The 16,498-nt window shown below is 40.6% G+C and overlaps 1 protein-coding gene across 1 annotated transcript in view; it reads left to right on the top strand.

Moving 5' to 3' along the window:
• LOC121277874 (pleckstrin homology domain interacting protein) overlaps window positions 1-16,498 on the top strand; it is a 246,095-nt gene that overhangs the window by 81,449 nt on the left and 148,148 nt on the right. The window contains exon 8 of the mRNA XM_041187625.1: window positions 8,705-8,926. Coding sequence (XP_041043559.1) covers window positions 8,705-8,926 — 222 coding nt within the window. The remainder of the gene's footprint in view (window positions 1-8,704; window positions 8,927-16,498) is intronic.

The raw sequence follows: 16,498 nt of genomic DNA, 5'->3' as shown, positions 1-16,498 counted from the left end.
ATACTTTGACCAAGACTTAGAACATTATTCAAAACACAACAATACAGGAATTAGAAAAAAATCAGTGCAATAGATGGTACTGTGTGAGATTGTGGTTTGTCTGGTTATACTTTGTTAAAAACGCTTTATAAAGACAAATTGTTATACCTGACCTGGTATTGTTTATGTGCAATTTGGCTAAATAAGTGCAAGGGAATTCCATTCCCGCATACTGGAATTTCTGATTTGGCAGCAGGAAAAGTTAAAAATGCACCTGCAATTTCTCCCTCCCCAGATTTGAATTAATTGGAGGAGTAGACCTTAACAACCGTACTTTAATTCAATCTGAAAAAAGTGAGAAGCCAAAAAGAGAGAAAGCTGTAGGGTGATTAAAATGAACATATGAAAATGAGGAGAAAAAGACCATCAGGCCCACCCTGAATCATTGATGCAGCTTTGATATACCATTCGTCCACTCCCTTATCAGGATTTTTATGGGTGGAACAAAACCCAAAGGTGAAAATCCTGCTGTCAATTCAGCAGAACTTCGGCAAATTTCTTTCTGACTTCCTAATCAAAATAAGCAAGTTCCAGACTGTGGCAGCCCATAACTCAGCATAACCACATGTAACAAGAAATTCACCTCCATAACTTGTTATATTGTCTTCTCTAAGAAACTTGCCAAGATCCCTTTTAAAGGGCTATAACAAGTCCATGTTCATCTCTCCTTGGCAGTATGTTTCAAGGGTTGATAGCCCTCTTATGAAATTGACATCTGGCCAAATCCTATAATGAATTATATAAGGATGACCTCTCATCCTAAAATCTCTGTCGATTTTAAGAAAGCTATCTAACTGAATTGTTTTGCTCATTTTTTTAAAAACTCAACCATTTTCTCCAGCGTGTTTATCCAAAGTAAATAATTTAAAGTCTATGTTCATAATGAAGATCTTTAATAATTGGATTCATCATCCATTGCACCCACTGTGGAGCCTCAATCTTTAGCATGTGTGGGGACTGTAAAAAGTAGAAACATTTTGTATGTTCTTTTGCAGACATGAAGGTCCCGTATTCCACACTGCAGGACGATTATATACCATGCTTCATCGTTGTGTAGTAGTTTCGCATAACAAGCCTTTGAATATCATTCTCGCTGGGCATATTTTGCATTTTTGATTTTCCCCATTTTCCTTATACTTTTGAAGGCAGGGTGGCAGCCTTGCTTAAGCAGTCATTCATAGATAAGCCTAGAAAGTGAGGCTGAGCAAGATTTTCGGCAGTTAGGGAGTGAGTGCGGCATCACAGCTGACTAACTTGCATCTGCTCTAATATCCCTCATCATGTTGACATGCATACATTTTCCAGCAGGAATAATAATGGTTGGGAATGAAAACCTTGGTTGATTTTTTTTTCTGTTTTCTAAGCCCATGGTTACAAAGTACTTCAAAGCATTAAATAAAGCAATTTTATTAATGATGGTGCCCACTGACAGATTTAAGAGTCAACTAATAAATTTCAGTTAATCTGTACACATTGGTTAGAGACTGCAGTGAGTAGCTATATAGGCTAAATGGTTTGATAAATAGGCATGTTGTCAGATTACTTACAGGCTTTGTTATGAAGCTGTGACTCATTTTAAATTTTATACCGAAATACAGTTGTTTTTCTAAAATGTAGTTTCTTGAGCACCGCAAAAGCAGAAGTGATTTCCTTTCCTTCCAAGATTTATAATGTGAGGCTCATGCTTTACAATTCTCGTGGCTTGCTTCACTGAAAAGTGTCCTAGACTCGGGCCTAGGACTCTACCCTGAGGAACTCCTGCAGTAATATCCTGGGATTGAGATGATTGAGCTACAGCAGCCACAGCCATCTTCCTTTGTGCTAGATATGACTCCAGTCAGCAGAGAGCTTTCCCCCTGATTCACATTGACTTCAGTTTTGCCAGGGCTCCTTGATGCCATACTCAGTCAAATGCTGTTTTGATGTCAAGAGCAGTCAATCTCACCTCACCTCTCGAGTTCAGCTCTTTTATCCATGTTTGGACCAAGGCTGTAATGAGGTCAGGAGTTGAGTGACTGTGGCAGAACCCAAACTGAGTGTCAGTGAGCAGGTCATTGCTGAGTAAGTACTACTTCATAGCATTATCAACAACCCTTTCTATCGCTATTTTGTTTGTTCCTAGGTTGTGAGTGTCACTGGCTAGGCCAGCATTTATTGCCCACCCCTAATTGCCTTTGAGGTGGTGGTGGTGGTGAGCTGCCGCCTTGAACTACTACAATCCATGTGATGTAGGAACACCCACAGTGCTGTTAGGGAGGGACTTCCAAGATTTTGGCTCAGTAACAGTGAAGGAACATGATATAGTTCCAAATTAGGATAGTGGGTGGATTGGAGGAGAACTTGAAGGTGGTGGTGTTCCCATGCACCTGCTGCTCTTGCCCTTCTAGGTTTTACAGGTTGCATGTTTGAAAAGTGCTGTTGAAGGAACTTTGCTGATGATCGAGAGGAGACTGATGGGGCGATAATTGGCTGGGTTGTGTTTGTCCTGCCTTTTGTGGACAGGACATAGCTGGGCAATTTTCCACATAGCCGGGTAGATGACAGTGTTGTAGCTGTTCTGGATCAGCTTGGCATGACACGTTCTGGAGCATGAATCTTCAGTACTATTGCCGGACTAGCTAGGGGAATATTGGAATAATTACGCTTTAAGGTTACCGATGCATAGATGAGGGTTTCAGCAGCAGATGAGCTGAGGCAGGTGAGGTTATGATGATGTCGAAGTAAGTATTCTTTCCAAGGTACGACATTAATGGTTTGGAAGCTCAGTTTGGTGTTGAAGAGGACATAAAGGTTTTAAAAGTCTAATTCAACCTGAGATGGTGGCTGGTGAAGGGGATGAAATTGATGGCAAGTGCATATAGTTAGTGGCGGAGCCTGAAGATGATGGCTTTAGTCTTCCTAGTGTTTAGAAGAAATTGCAGCTCGTCTAAGTCCAGATATCAGACAAACAGGCCGACAGCAGAGGGAGTGAGGAATTGAGAAAGATGAAGAAGGAGGAGCTGTGAGTTGTCAGAATGTATGTAGAAGCTGACCACATATCTTTCAATGATAGGAGAAAGGGGTAGCATGTAGATGAGAAGAAACCACAAATAGGGCCTTCTGGGGACACCAGATTAGCGGATAAGATCCCTGAACCAGAGAACAGCCACTTCTTGAGTTTATATATTTGCAGTGCTGTTAAACCTATTTGAGAGATTTGTCTTGTGTGCTCCTTTAATTTAAAATGGAAAACAGGAGATGTTTTATTTAGATCTAAATGAAATAAAACAAATCTGGGTTACATTATGAAATTCCAAATCCAAAAGTTTGAGATTTTTGGTGCTCATTTGTATTTTGCCTGTCTTAAATGGAAAAAAAAATACATTGCTATCATGGCCTCCTCTTGGGTACTCTGGAGGGCATGATGGGGGAGGGAATCAATTTCTGTAAAAATATTTCTTCTGAATTTGTGTGTGCAAGATAATTGCTGCATATGCCTTTTCTTGAAGAGATTGCACTTTAATTAATTATGTGCAGAGGACTTGGGATATTTTGGCGATGCAATGGCAGCTATTTGAATTGAATTCCTTTATTTTCAAAGTGAGAGATGCTTGCATTGAAGAGTGATATACTTCCATTCCAGGCACCCAATGGCAGCATCTCTCACTCTGGTATAATAGCCAAGTGCAAAGCAAAACTTCATAAGCTCAGGCCAAAAATGTACCTTGGCTACAACCTCAAGAGCACCCTCTACTGCAAGAGTATGGCATTTCCATTTTGATCTTTCTCTTTGGCCTTTTTGAGGTTGTTGGCTGAGTATTGTTTGCTCCTAAACTATATTTTTCAGCCTCTTGTCTTACTGGAAACTAGGATGAGACTGCCTGAACTCAAGTAGGTATCTTGTGTGAAGCATTCACTTGGTAGCACAAGTGTAAGCAGGTAATGATAAAAGAATATGAAGATAAGTTGCTCATTGTTTGAATAGAAATCTCAAAGGATGAATAGAGGGAAGGTGTCAGATCAGCTGGATGCTATATTTAACCATCTGGTGGATGCAACTAAATGCGTGCACATTGTGGCTTGGCTTTGGATAAATGTATTTATGGTTTAATTTTATGAATGAATATAAATACATGTGTATGTGCGTGTATGTATCTAAAAATGTATATATTCTTAGCTGCAAGTTGCTTAATTTGTTTATTTATAAATATGAATGTAAATTGTGCAAAAAGCTCTTCTGTTTTATGTAAATATGGTTCAGAATACAGAATAATTTGAATTTTTTTCAAGTGGAAGACTACCTTGATTTAATAGGAATAGACTGTGGTACCTTTTGGTTTCTTAAATAGGTCAATAAATAGTAATAAAAGCAGACGTACTGTGGATTAAGGCGATGTATTATCTAATAATTTGGTTAAAAATTACGGTGGCTTTTCACAGTAGTTAAAAATGATTGGTTCTGTCATCTTGGCTGCAAGTGCAGGGGTCATTTTAATCAATTAGTCTAAAACTCGTGTTTGTGACAGCATAGTTATTGTTTAGAATGCCATTTTTACTAGCATATGCATGAAAGCAAAACATTTTTATTAACATGTTCTATTATGGGACTGAGGCAGTTTTATTTAAAACAAAAAATTCCTCCTCACGGGTGTTAATTCATTGGGGAACAATGCACAAATGGTAAAGGGGCTGAAGGGGTATGTGAACTGGGTGGGTAAATGTGAATTGTGCAGCTTGCATGCAGGGTGAAAGCCTACACAGACTGATGAGGCCATATAGTGCTGCAACCTCTGTGAGCATTGCAAAAGAGTAGCCTAATATTTTAATTAGTTGGAAAGCCCTTGGTGCACAACTACACCTAAGATTGAAAAGTATTATAGAGACCAGATAAATCAGGAAGCAGTTACTAGGTGGCACCAAGGTTAGATTTTAGAGCTAGAAAGATTGTAAGAGGAAAGAAAATACAAAGGAGGTACCAAGTTCCACAGCCTTGAAGTCCGAGGAAAGAACAAAAGTAGGAACACTGCATTAGATTTTGTTTGAACATGTGATGGAATCAGAAAGGAGAAGAAACACATAGTGTGTCGTATTTGGAACTTAGAGGGAACAATCAATATTGATGTTTCATTATTTATAATTCCTATAGTGTTTTATAAATAAAGGCACAGAATTCCAAAGCAAGGAAGTTATGGTGAACCTTGATAAGTCACTGGTTAGGTTTTAGCTAGAGTATTGTGTTTAATTTTGGGCACCACACTTTAAGAAGGATGCCAAGTGCTTGGAGAGTATTCAAAGGTAATTTACCAGAATGGGAACTAGGGTGAGGGACCTCAGTTATACGGGACTGAATAATACAGTCCCCGGGGGGGGAAGCCCACCCCCCAAACCCATGTTGGCGTGAAACCAACTGACAACAGCCTCCCTGCAATAAAGTGCTGCAGGGCTCATTAACGAGGGCCGACCATCAGCCCTGGAAACGTCAGGAGGGCATCAGTGGCAGCTGCCGGGACTCCAGTTGAAGGGAGGAGCCCAAGGCCAAGGAATTCCCGGAGCAGATAGGTCTGGGGTCTTGGGCTGGGAGGGTTTGGGATTGTTAGGGAGCGGGGTAATGGGTGGGAAGGGGTAGGTTTAAAAGAGGAAGGAAGGGGGATATTCAGTCTAAGGGGGACTGCTCTACGATTGGCAAAGAGCAGCCCCCGAAGAATGACCCCCTCTCCCCTCCTTCCCTCCCTTTAACCGCTTGAGGTTAAAAATCGGGCTTCCCATTGACGCACTGCTGCCCATGCCAAACGTATCATGGCATAGGTAGCGTATTATTTGGGTCAATAGGCTTGATAACAAGTCTAATTGATCCTTAAATGGTCATCTTAATATGGAGGGCTAGCTGCTGATTTTGGTGCCTGCCTATTCCACCCCCCACCCCCCAACTATGAGGCGTGAGCTCAGGAGTGCAATGGGTGTCTACGCCATTTTACTAGGCCCCCCTCGCCCCTTTGCAGGAAACACGCCCACCGGAAACATGTAAAATTCAGCCTGTGGAGAAGCTGGGTTTGTTCCCTTTAGAGCAGAGAAGATTGCTGAATAGAGACATGCAAAATTATGAGGACTTTTGTTAGAGGGGATGAGGAGAAACTGCTGTCACTGTTAGGAGAGTACAGGGCACAGATAGGTCATTTTCAAAAAACCCAGAGGGGAAATTAGGAGAAATTGTTTAACATTGGGTGAGTTGCCATGAACTGGAATGCACGGCCTGAAATTCGAGGAAGCAGGTTCCGGAGTAGCTTTCAAAAGGGGATTGGATATGTCCTTGAAATGGAGAAACCTGCAAAGCCATGAGGAAAGAGCAGGGAGTGGGACAAATTGTTTGCTCTCTCAAAGAGGTAATGTAAACACAGTGGACTGAATGGCTTCCTTCTGTGCTATATGGTTCGAACTGTGTTGAGTGATAAGCTTGTAAAGAAATACGAGACTAAACCCTTTTTATTATTTTCTAACTTTATTAGTTTTCATTCTGTTGTACTTTATGAAAATGTATGATGATTTATATCATATCCCACACTCACTGCTCACTAACTTGCTCACTATTTTATCACTTGCTGTGCTGTGGTGAAGATAGCAAGTAGCCTGATGTGCGTTAAATGCATCATTCTTCCAGATTTATGGAGCAAAGGAAATGCATAGTGTCTCTATACCTTTAAATAAACATGTTGCTATTCAGAGGAGCCATTTAAATAATACAGAAAGCGGGTGGGGAGCACACACTATTTCTTGATTGTACCAATTTCCCTGTATTTCACATCTTCTAAGTCTGAAGGTGTGGAACCTTTATTGCACTGTCCAAGCTTGACTGAGCTTTCTATTCCTTGCCAAAACTGTTGTCTTTTATCTTTGAGCGCTCACCTCTGCCACTTCCTCTCCTACAACAAAATCTCTGTGCTTTGTCCGCTAAGTGTTTAACTTCGTTAATGTACTCCTAACCTGCCTTCACTCCTACAAATTAAAAGTCATTCTGAATGAATGATACTCTGTCATAACCTGCTCAGGGTGCTATACCTCTATCATCGCTATTCTTGATAAATTTCATGACCTCCCTGTGTATTCCCTCTGTCGTTGCAAATGAACCTTCAAATATTAATGATCAGCCCAAGGTCTCTCTTTGATTCTGTTCATCCAACATTGGTTGCTCCTAAGATAAAAGCAAAATACTGCAGATGCTGGAAACCTGAAACAAAAACAAAAACAGGTCTGACAGCATCTGTGGAGCGGAAGACAGAGTTAACGTTTCGAGTCCGTATGACTTTTCATCAGAACACTGGTTACTCCTTGTTGCCATCCTGTTAACAGTTGCTTGTTTTAGCACTGTGTCCTCTCTTGCTGGAACTCACTGACACAATTTCTCCATCTTGCCACTGGCCTTCCCACTATGAAAAACCTCCTCCTCAAAAACTCTTCTGTTTGACAGTGCCTTTGCCACCACCACTCTCCTCCAACCCTGCCATAACCCCTCCATTATTTGCTTGGTTCCCTCCTTTTAATGTTCTGTTTTTTTCTCTATAAAGGACTGAAATATCTCCTTGATCATGAGGAGCTCCTACTGAAATCTAAATTGATCCACCTTTCCCTTATCTCAAGAGAGCCTGAAGCTTTAAAAATAATATATATGCGCAACTTTAATCACACGTCTATCTTAATTTACAACCCAAAGTTTCCTGAGCCCACAGCACCCCTGAATCTCTAGAAAATCTGTCTATGCATCATGCATTTAGAATTTAGTGCAATCAGGTCTATTAACGTTATAGCAATCACATAATGTTGCAAATGGTAGGTATAATTATAGCAGTATTATAACTAGGCATTGTGTGATTGATGCCAAATTTAACATTTAATTGGCTGTCTCCTCAGATTTTAGGATTTCCAAATAAATATGATTAGTGTTGATTTTGAGACAATTTGATCTAACTAACTATCAGGGATTCACATTTTATTGAACATGAAATTGTTTGATTTCTTTTCTGGTGCATTGTGGTTACACCTGCAGAGTAACAGTTATTGAAGCCAATGTAATAATTGCTTTTGTCACAGGAATACTGAATAAAAAAACTGTACATCCTCGTGAATTTTTGGGGAAATTTTGTCAGAATGTTCCCATTTTGAAAACGACTTGTGTGATCCACATCATTGCACCCTACCACTCACCCTTTTATACTTATGGACATAGATGATATTAGGGCAGATGGTCAAAGAAGAAGCTTTTAAGGAACATCTTAAGGGAGGTAGAGAAGATGAAAAGGTTTAGGGAGAAAATGCCAGAATTTAGGGCCAAGGCAGCTGAAGGTACAGCCAACAATCAAACCGGGATCCTTAAGAGGCCAGAATTAGATGAGCGCAGGGAGCTTGCTGGGCAGAGAGCAGAGCTGTGGGGCTGGAGGAAATTACAGAGATGCTAGGGGTGGGATAGCAGGAGATGCGGTGAGGCCATGGAGGGAAAACAAGGATGATTATTTTAAAATCAAGGCGTTGCTTAATGTATGTATGCATGTGTATATAACATATTATTAATGCAATTGTGATATTAAGCTGAAATGTGTAGAGTTGGTGAATGGAAACCTCGTGAATAAATCTGTGATAACTTAATAATAGGAATCGTCAAGCTATAAATTGACATTCTTCAAAACTTAATGTACAGGGATCTGATGATTGTCTGGTGAAGATTTGGACAACAGATGACGGCAGGCTACTGGCAACTTTGCGAGGACATTCTGCTGAAATCTCGGACATGGCAGTAAACTATGAAAATACCATGATTGCTGCAGGCAGCTGTGATAAAATCATCCGGGTTTGGTGCCTTCGGACATGTGCGCCCTTAGCCGTTCTGCAGGGTCACACTGCATCCATCACATCCGTGCAGGTAAAGAGAAGCATGAGAATACAATAGTTAGCTGCAGCTAACTTCTGCAATTAATATTTTCAGTTTTTGGTGATTAACATTTTTTTTAATGCAATAACTGCGGAACCTAGACAAAGAACTAATAACCAAACAGGTGTGAAATATGGGATGGAAAGCCTGGGAGAGGAGAAAGTAGAGCGAGGACAGGATGGGGAGGGACCCTGAGAGAGGAGGGAGCAGGGCAAGTTTGGGAACCGGAAACTGAAAGGGAGAGAAGCTGAAAACCCGATAGAGACGGAACGAGACTAGGGTGTGAATAGGACATAGGGAGGGAAAATCAAGGAGAGGAGGGAGCAGAATAGGAATGGGAAACAGGGAGGTGAAGCATGGGAGAGGAAATGACAGGGTGATGGTGGGAGCAGGAAAACCTGAGAGGAGGGTGAGGGCAGGAACAGGAACAGTGAGCCGTTTTGAAAGCAAGTTCAGGATTGAATTGGATGCTATCCAATCTGTTCCACTGAACATTGTACTCAGGAGTTCATTATCTTTCCCAAAGGCTTGCAAAGGCATTCAATAACTTTTCCTTTAGTTTTCAGGTAAGTGAGTTTTGAATACCTCTGACTGACTGTCTTTGTATTGTGCTGTTAATTTTAACATGTATACATATCTGTGTTCCTGATACTAACATCATCAATCAAGGGATTTGGGGATAGGACAGGGTAGTGGAGTTGAAGTAGAAAATTAGCCATGATCTTTATTAAAGAGTGGATTTGACTGAAGGGGCAAAAGGGCCTCTACCAGCACCTATTTTTTATGCTCCTAAGTTTGTCCCAGCAAATAATTCCCTGTTAACAGCAAAGAGAAGGCACACCAGCCAACCAGACATCAGTATAATTAAGGTGGCACCAGAAATGATGACAGTAAGTTGGCACATAAATATTTAGCAATGCAGGTGGCAAGAGAATCAGTTAAAAATGTGATTAGAAACAAGATTAACTGAGATTTGAGTTTTGAATCCTGAGATCCATTATGATTGACTTTTTTAAAAATTGGTTGGCCTTTATTCATCCTGTGATGTAGGGCATCACTGGCAAGGCCATCAGTTAATGCCCATCCCTAATTATCCTTAAGAATTAGGGCAATGCTTAAGAGATGTACTAATAACACTAAATAAATTGTGAGGCTGACTTTTGTGCACTGTTATAAATGAGTTCAGAATGGTGTCAGAAGTGATGCACATCATGCCATGAATTAATAATACTTGAAAAAAAGTGGGAACTTTAATCACATGTGACTTCCTTCAGGCTCAGGTGATGCCAGGAGCCTGTGTCTGTCCAGGAGGCAATATGCTAACAGCACTCAATTTTCGTAGGTCAACAATTTGCATAACCCCAGGTGGGTTTTAAACGTGTGGAGGAACACACTAGTGGTTTGGATTAGAAAATTGCATTTGGATTAAATTTAAAGAGATGCAGGCGATTAAGTGGAAATGTCAGAATGATGGACGAAAATTCTTTCAACCTTTGGAAAACTTAAAAATAGCATTTCAATTAATTAGCACCCTTTGTCAAGTTTAAAGTGATAAGAAGTGATGCAAGAAAGTAAAGGAAAAGGTTCCCAAGGCACAGCCATGACTTAAGCTCTAGAACTACCTGCACCTCTAGTCAACCTGTTCCAGTATAGCTACGACACTGGCATCTACCTGACAAAGTGGAAAATTGGCCAACTATATCCTGTCCACATAAAGCAGGGCAAATCCAATCCGATGGATTACTGCCCCATCAGCCTATTCTTAGTCATGAGCAAAGTGACGTAAGGGGCCATCGACAGAGCCGTCAAGTGGCACTTAGCAATAACGTGCTCACTGATTCTCGGTTTTGGTTTTGCCAGGGCCACTCGGTTCCATTTCTAATTGCCTTGGTTCAAACATGGACAAAAGTGCTGATTTTCGGTGGTGAGGTGAGACTCACTGTCTTTGATATCAAGGTAGCATTTGGCTGAGTGTGGCATCAAGGAGCCCTAACAAAATTGAAGTCAGTGGGAATCAGGAAGAAACAATAACATTCAAGTTTGTGCAGATATGTGGCAAGTAGCTTTCAAGCCACACAAGTGCAAACTAACAACCCTCTCCAACCAAAGAGAATCTGACCATCTCCCTATGACATTCAATGGCATTACCATCACCAAATCCTCTGCCATTAACGTCCTCAGCGTTACTGTTGACCAGAAATGTAACTGGACCAGCCGTATCAATGCTGTGGCTACATGAGCGGGTCAAAAGCTGAGTATTCTGCAGTGAGTGACTCACCTCCTGACTCTCCGTCTGTCTGGCACTAGTGAGGAGTGTGTTGGAATACACTCTACTTGCCTGTTGAGTGGAGCTGCAATAGCACTCAAGGAGCTTGATACCATCCAGGACAAAACAGCCTTCTTGATTGGTACCCCATTCACCATCTTAAACATTCACTCCCTCCACCATTGATGCACATTGGCAGTGGTGTATACCATCTACAAGACTAACTGCAGTAATTTGCCAAGGCTCCTTCGATACCACCTCTCAGACCCGCGACCTCAACTACCTAGGAGCGTGTGCATTGGAATGCAACCACCTTCAAGCTCCTCCCCAAGTCACACACCATCCTGACTTAGAAATATATCATGATTCCTTCCTTGTTTTTGCAAGTCCCTCGCTAACAGCGAGTATCTCCACTACCTAGACTGCAGCGGTTCAGTGTTCTTAAGGGAAATTGTGGATGGGAAATAAATGCTTGCACTGGCGTTGCCACTGATGCCCCTATCTCATGGACGAGTTTAAAATAAAATGCTGCAAGCAACTGACAAGACGTCCAGAATCCAATCTTCTGTTTGGCTGCTAAAGGTTATGCTGCTTGAGATGGTTGCGAGGAGGGTGGCACTGTTTGCCACTCTCAAGCACCTTCCCATGGCTCAGCTTACTTGAAAGGAGAAGGAGGCAGATCAAAGTCTGCAGTTGAATATTACTGGCATATTAGCTGCAGGTGCCTTTGCAGTGGATTGTACAGCTTTGAATCCCTGTTCACCTGGAGCTTATCAGGAGAACTTTCCATGCTCATTATCAGGCAGGTGTGACAGTACCTGCAGGCATGCTTTTGGCATCTTGATCGTGCTGCAGTCCGCCTGTGTTGGTTTGTTGATCACTCTTGCATTTTTTAAAAAATATGTGGTACCTCTGAAAGCATGACATACTTTGATGATACCAGATTTATACCATAAGGGTAGCTGTCACAAAGTCCCTTTGAAATTGAAGTATTCACATTTATTAATCTTCTACCAAAGTGAGGTATGTGGACATCTATCCAAAGTTGCAGGGGTGTGGGTCCAGCAAATATGTACAGAACATCTCTAATACACCTTGACATGCCAAGCATGCCCCACTATTCTTCCAGCTACTCCTTCTGCAGAATCTTCACCTATATGGGCACTCCCATCTAGAAACCACTTCATGGAACTGAGAGGGGGAATAAAAGCAATGTAGCAATTACCACAAAGCCTCATGAGTGGCTGACTGGCAGAAGAAAGACAACAAAAAAAATGAGAAATGGTCTCAACACTGCTTACTGAATCTTACAACGTCCTGTAAATAAACTTCTGCCTGCAACCCGATCATCTGATAACCAAGCATGTTGGTTGTTTTTTAGATGCTATTTATACCTGGCATCCTGCACATTAAAATAGTTGAAAATGTTGGTAACGAAATTATATCATCCCATCCTTATTTTATATTTTAGTAAGGTCCCACTTGAAAAAGGTGAGAGTTTCCTGACCCTGTTTCAAAATATGCTTTATTGTCTTCCATATTTCTTACAGTCCATTATGCATTGTGTGTGGCAGTTTACAGAATGTAGTAGACATGAGAATCGGGCTCTCAAGAGTCCTATAGACTCGAAGCGTTAACTCTGTTTCTCTCTCCTCAGATGCTGCCAGATCTGCTGAGCTTTTCTAGCATTTTCTGTTTTTATTTCAGATTTCTAGCATTTGCAATATTTTGCTTGTATTTATATTGTATGAAATTTGGGGCCCTTGTCTCTACCTAGGGAAATTCTTTGAATACTTAATGATAGTAGCTAACAAATTTCATTTTAGACCCATATCCCAAATCATGGTTCTTAAACCTTTGCCATAAAGAGCAACCTTTTATTGTATCAAGTGCTGGCTGACATATTTAGCTCAATGGAATCCGGATCCAAAATGAGAGTTTTGGCAGTGTTAAACAAAATGTAAAATGTGTTATTTTAATTTGTTCAGGTAAGTGCTGGGCATTAAGTAACACTTTTTAAAAGCAAATTTGAATTATGGATACTGCTAAAAGACAGAACATTCCTTAAATACATTGTGTCTAACAACAATTTTAGTGAATTTATCTTTACATAATAAGAATTAGTGGATGTTTTTCCTTGCCTGGTAGAAGCTGCTAACTGCTCTGGAGTGATTGCTAAGCAGCATTTTTCACTGATGACACCAAGTTTTGCGAGAGCTGCGTGACATTAATGGAAAACTGCAAATGCTGAGGCAGGATGCGTTTATTTTAGCAGATTTTAATAAAAATGTTAATGTGCATCCTGTGTTCCTACTGATAGGAAAAAAAATTGATATGAAGCTCATAGAATACCCAGATTTCCATGCATTTGAACTAGTAATGAGCATTCTCATATTTATTCAATTTGATTATAATGTTTGTTGTTTGCAGAGAAAGAAAATATTTTCAGAGTTAAAAGCAGTTTGTTCCACTTTATGTTAATGCGCCTTCATTGTGGAATTGTTGAGACAAAAATTTATCCACCTACATAATAAATAACTTTGTGATTCCATGAATGTGAAATCGTGTACTTTCTGATTGATTCGAATCAACTGTTATTGGTCCTGCCATCCAAAACTTGGTACCAGAACATTAAGTTGACAAGCTATAAACATTTAAAAAGAAATTTAGTCCTAACTGAAATTTCAAATAAAACAAAGGCAAAATATTACAAATGCTAGAATTCTGAAATAAAAATGGAAGGGTCCAGCAACATCTGCGGAGAAAGAAACAGAGTTAATAGCTCTGATATTTACATAGGGCTGGTGGACAAAATCTTTTTTTTTTTAATTCATTCTTGGGATGTGGGTGTCATTGGCTTACCCAGCATTTATAGCCCATCCCTAATTGCCCTTGAGAAGGAGGTTGTGAGCTGTCTTCTTGAATCGCAACAGTCCATTTGGTGTAGGTACACCCACAATGCTGTTACAGAGGGAGTTCCAGGATTTTGACCTAACGACAGTGAAGGATTGCCAATATATTTCTAAGTCAGGATGGTGAGTGGCTTGGAGGGGGCTTCCAGGTGGTGGTGTTCCCATGTATCTGCTACCCTTCTTCTAGATGGCAGTGGCCATGGGTTTGGAAGGTGCTGCTTAAGGAGCCTTGGTTAGTTCCTGCAGTGCATCTTCTAGATGGTACTCACTGCTGCCACTGTGCGTTGGTGGTAGAGGGACAGAATGTTTGTGGATGGAGTGCCAATCAAGCAGGCTGCTTTGTCCTGGGTGATGCCAAGCTTCTTGAGTATTGTTGGAGCTGCACTCTTCCATGCAATTAGAAAATATTCCAGTACGCTCTTGACTTGTGCCTTGTAGATGGTGGACAGGCTTTGGGGAGTCAGGAAGTGAGTTACGCACTGCAGTATTCCTAGCCATTGACCTGCTCTTGTAGCCATAGTGTTTATATGGCTAGTCCAGTTCACTTTCTGGTCAATGGTAACCCCCCAGGGTGTTCATAGTGGGGGATTCAGCAATGGTAATTCCAGTGATTGTCAAGGGGCGATGGTTAGTTTCTCTCTTATTGTACATGGTCATTGCTTGGCGCTTGAATGACGTGAAAGTTACTTGCCACTTGTCAGCCCAAGCCTGGATGTTGCCCAGGTGTTGCTGCATTTGGACATGGACTGCTTCCATGGACCTGGAAATGTTCTCCTTATTTATCTGATATAAACCATTCATAATTTTGAATGTCTCTATCAAATCTCCCCTTATCATTCTATTGCCTGAGGAGAAAACACAGGTTCTCCACATTTATCGAAGTATTTCACCCTGGTAAAATTCTGGTCAATTTGTTTTGCATCTCTCTAATGCATTTACTGCCTTTGAGTTTCAAATCATCTGTAAACTTTGAAACTATGACCAAGCTCATGTCATTAACATGTATAACCAAAAGAATAGTGGTCCTAATACTGACTCCTGGAGAACACCATTGTGTATTTCCCGAAGTTTGAAAAGCAACATTCAGCCCCTCTCTATTTTCTACCCTTAACTAATTTTATAGTCATGCTGCCACTGTCACTTTAATCTTATGGGCTTTAATTTTGCTATGATGTGGTACTTTTTCATGCACTTCTTAAAAGCCCATATACACATCAATCACACTATCGTTATTAATCCTATTTGTTACTTCATCAAAGAACTTGATCAAGTTAGTCAAGCATGATTTGTCTTTAACAGGTCTGTGCTGACTTTCATTTATTAGCCCATTGTTTTCCAAATGTCAGTTAAATTTGTTGTGATACATTGTCTCTAAAAGTCTCTTGCAACACTGATATTAAGTTGACTGGCCTTTAGTGGTTGGGTTTTTCCCTCTGGCCTTTTTTGTGAACAGGGATGTAACATTTGCAGTCCTCTCTTCAGTTCCCATATCCAAGGATGTTTGGAAGATTGTGGCTAACCTTAGGTGCCTAGGATGCATCCTGTTCAGACTTCACTACTTTGAGTATTACCAACCTTTTCAATACCTCATGTTCATTTTTGTCCTGTCCAATACCACTTCTGTCTGATCCTTTAATGCTGTATTCGCAGAATTCTTTTTAGAGAAGATAATTGCAAAGTCTTCATTTAGTACTTTAGCCCCGCTCTCTTCCTCCACAAGATGATGTCTTTTCTGGTCCCTAATCAACCGTGCGCTTCTTTTGACCGCCCTTTTACTATTTATCAAAGACTTTTGGGTTTACTTTTGTGTTGGCCATTAATTATTTTTTATACTATCTCTTTGTTCCAATTATTTCCTTTTTTTCAACCTCTTTACTTCTTACATTCTGTTAGATTCTATACTGTATTGTGGCCCTTGCAATTGTCAGGAGCATTCTTTCTCTCTTTCATTTTAATCCCTATATATTTAGTCGTTGAGGAAGTTATAGCTTTGGATGCCCTTCCTTTCCTACTCATGGGACAGTGTCATCTCTTCTTTAGAGGCCTCCTACTTTCAATCACTGTTTTGCTGACTAATTTTTGTTTCCAGTCAATCTGGACCAGATCCCATTTCAACCCATTCATCAGTTGAGTGTATTTAAGGCAGATTGTACCATGTTCTTTGCTACAGCTGATATAAACTTGATAATATGATCACTATTTTCTAAATGCTCTTCCATTGAAATAAGCTCCACTTCTCCCACTTAATTCCTCAAAACTAGATCCGGCACTGCTCTCTTGCTTGTTGGGCTTTTTATGATCCTTGGCCAGATCCCCAAGTTGTTGGTAAGATCTAGTTAAAGAGCAATAACATTTTGTTTAAAGTAGACAAAGTTTGAGATTCAG

The sequence above is a fragment of the Carcharodon carcharias genome, chromosome 5, assembly GCF_017639515.1.
Source record: "Carcharodon carcharias isolate sCarCar2 chromosome 5, sCarCar2.pri, whole genome shotgun sequence".
NCBI lineage: Eukaryota > Metazoa > Chordata > Chondrichthyes > Lamniformes > Lamnidae > Carcharodon > Carcharodon carcharias.
This window is presented reverse-complemented; position numbering and strand designations above follow the sequence as displayed.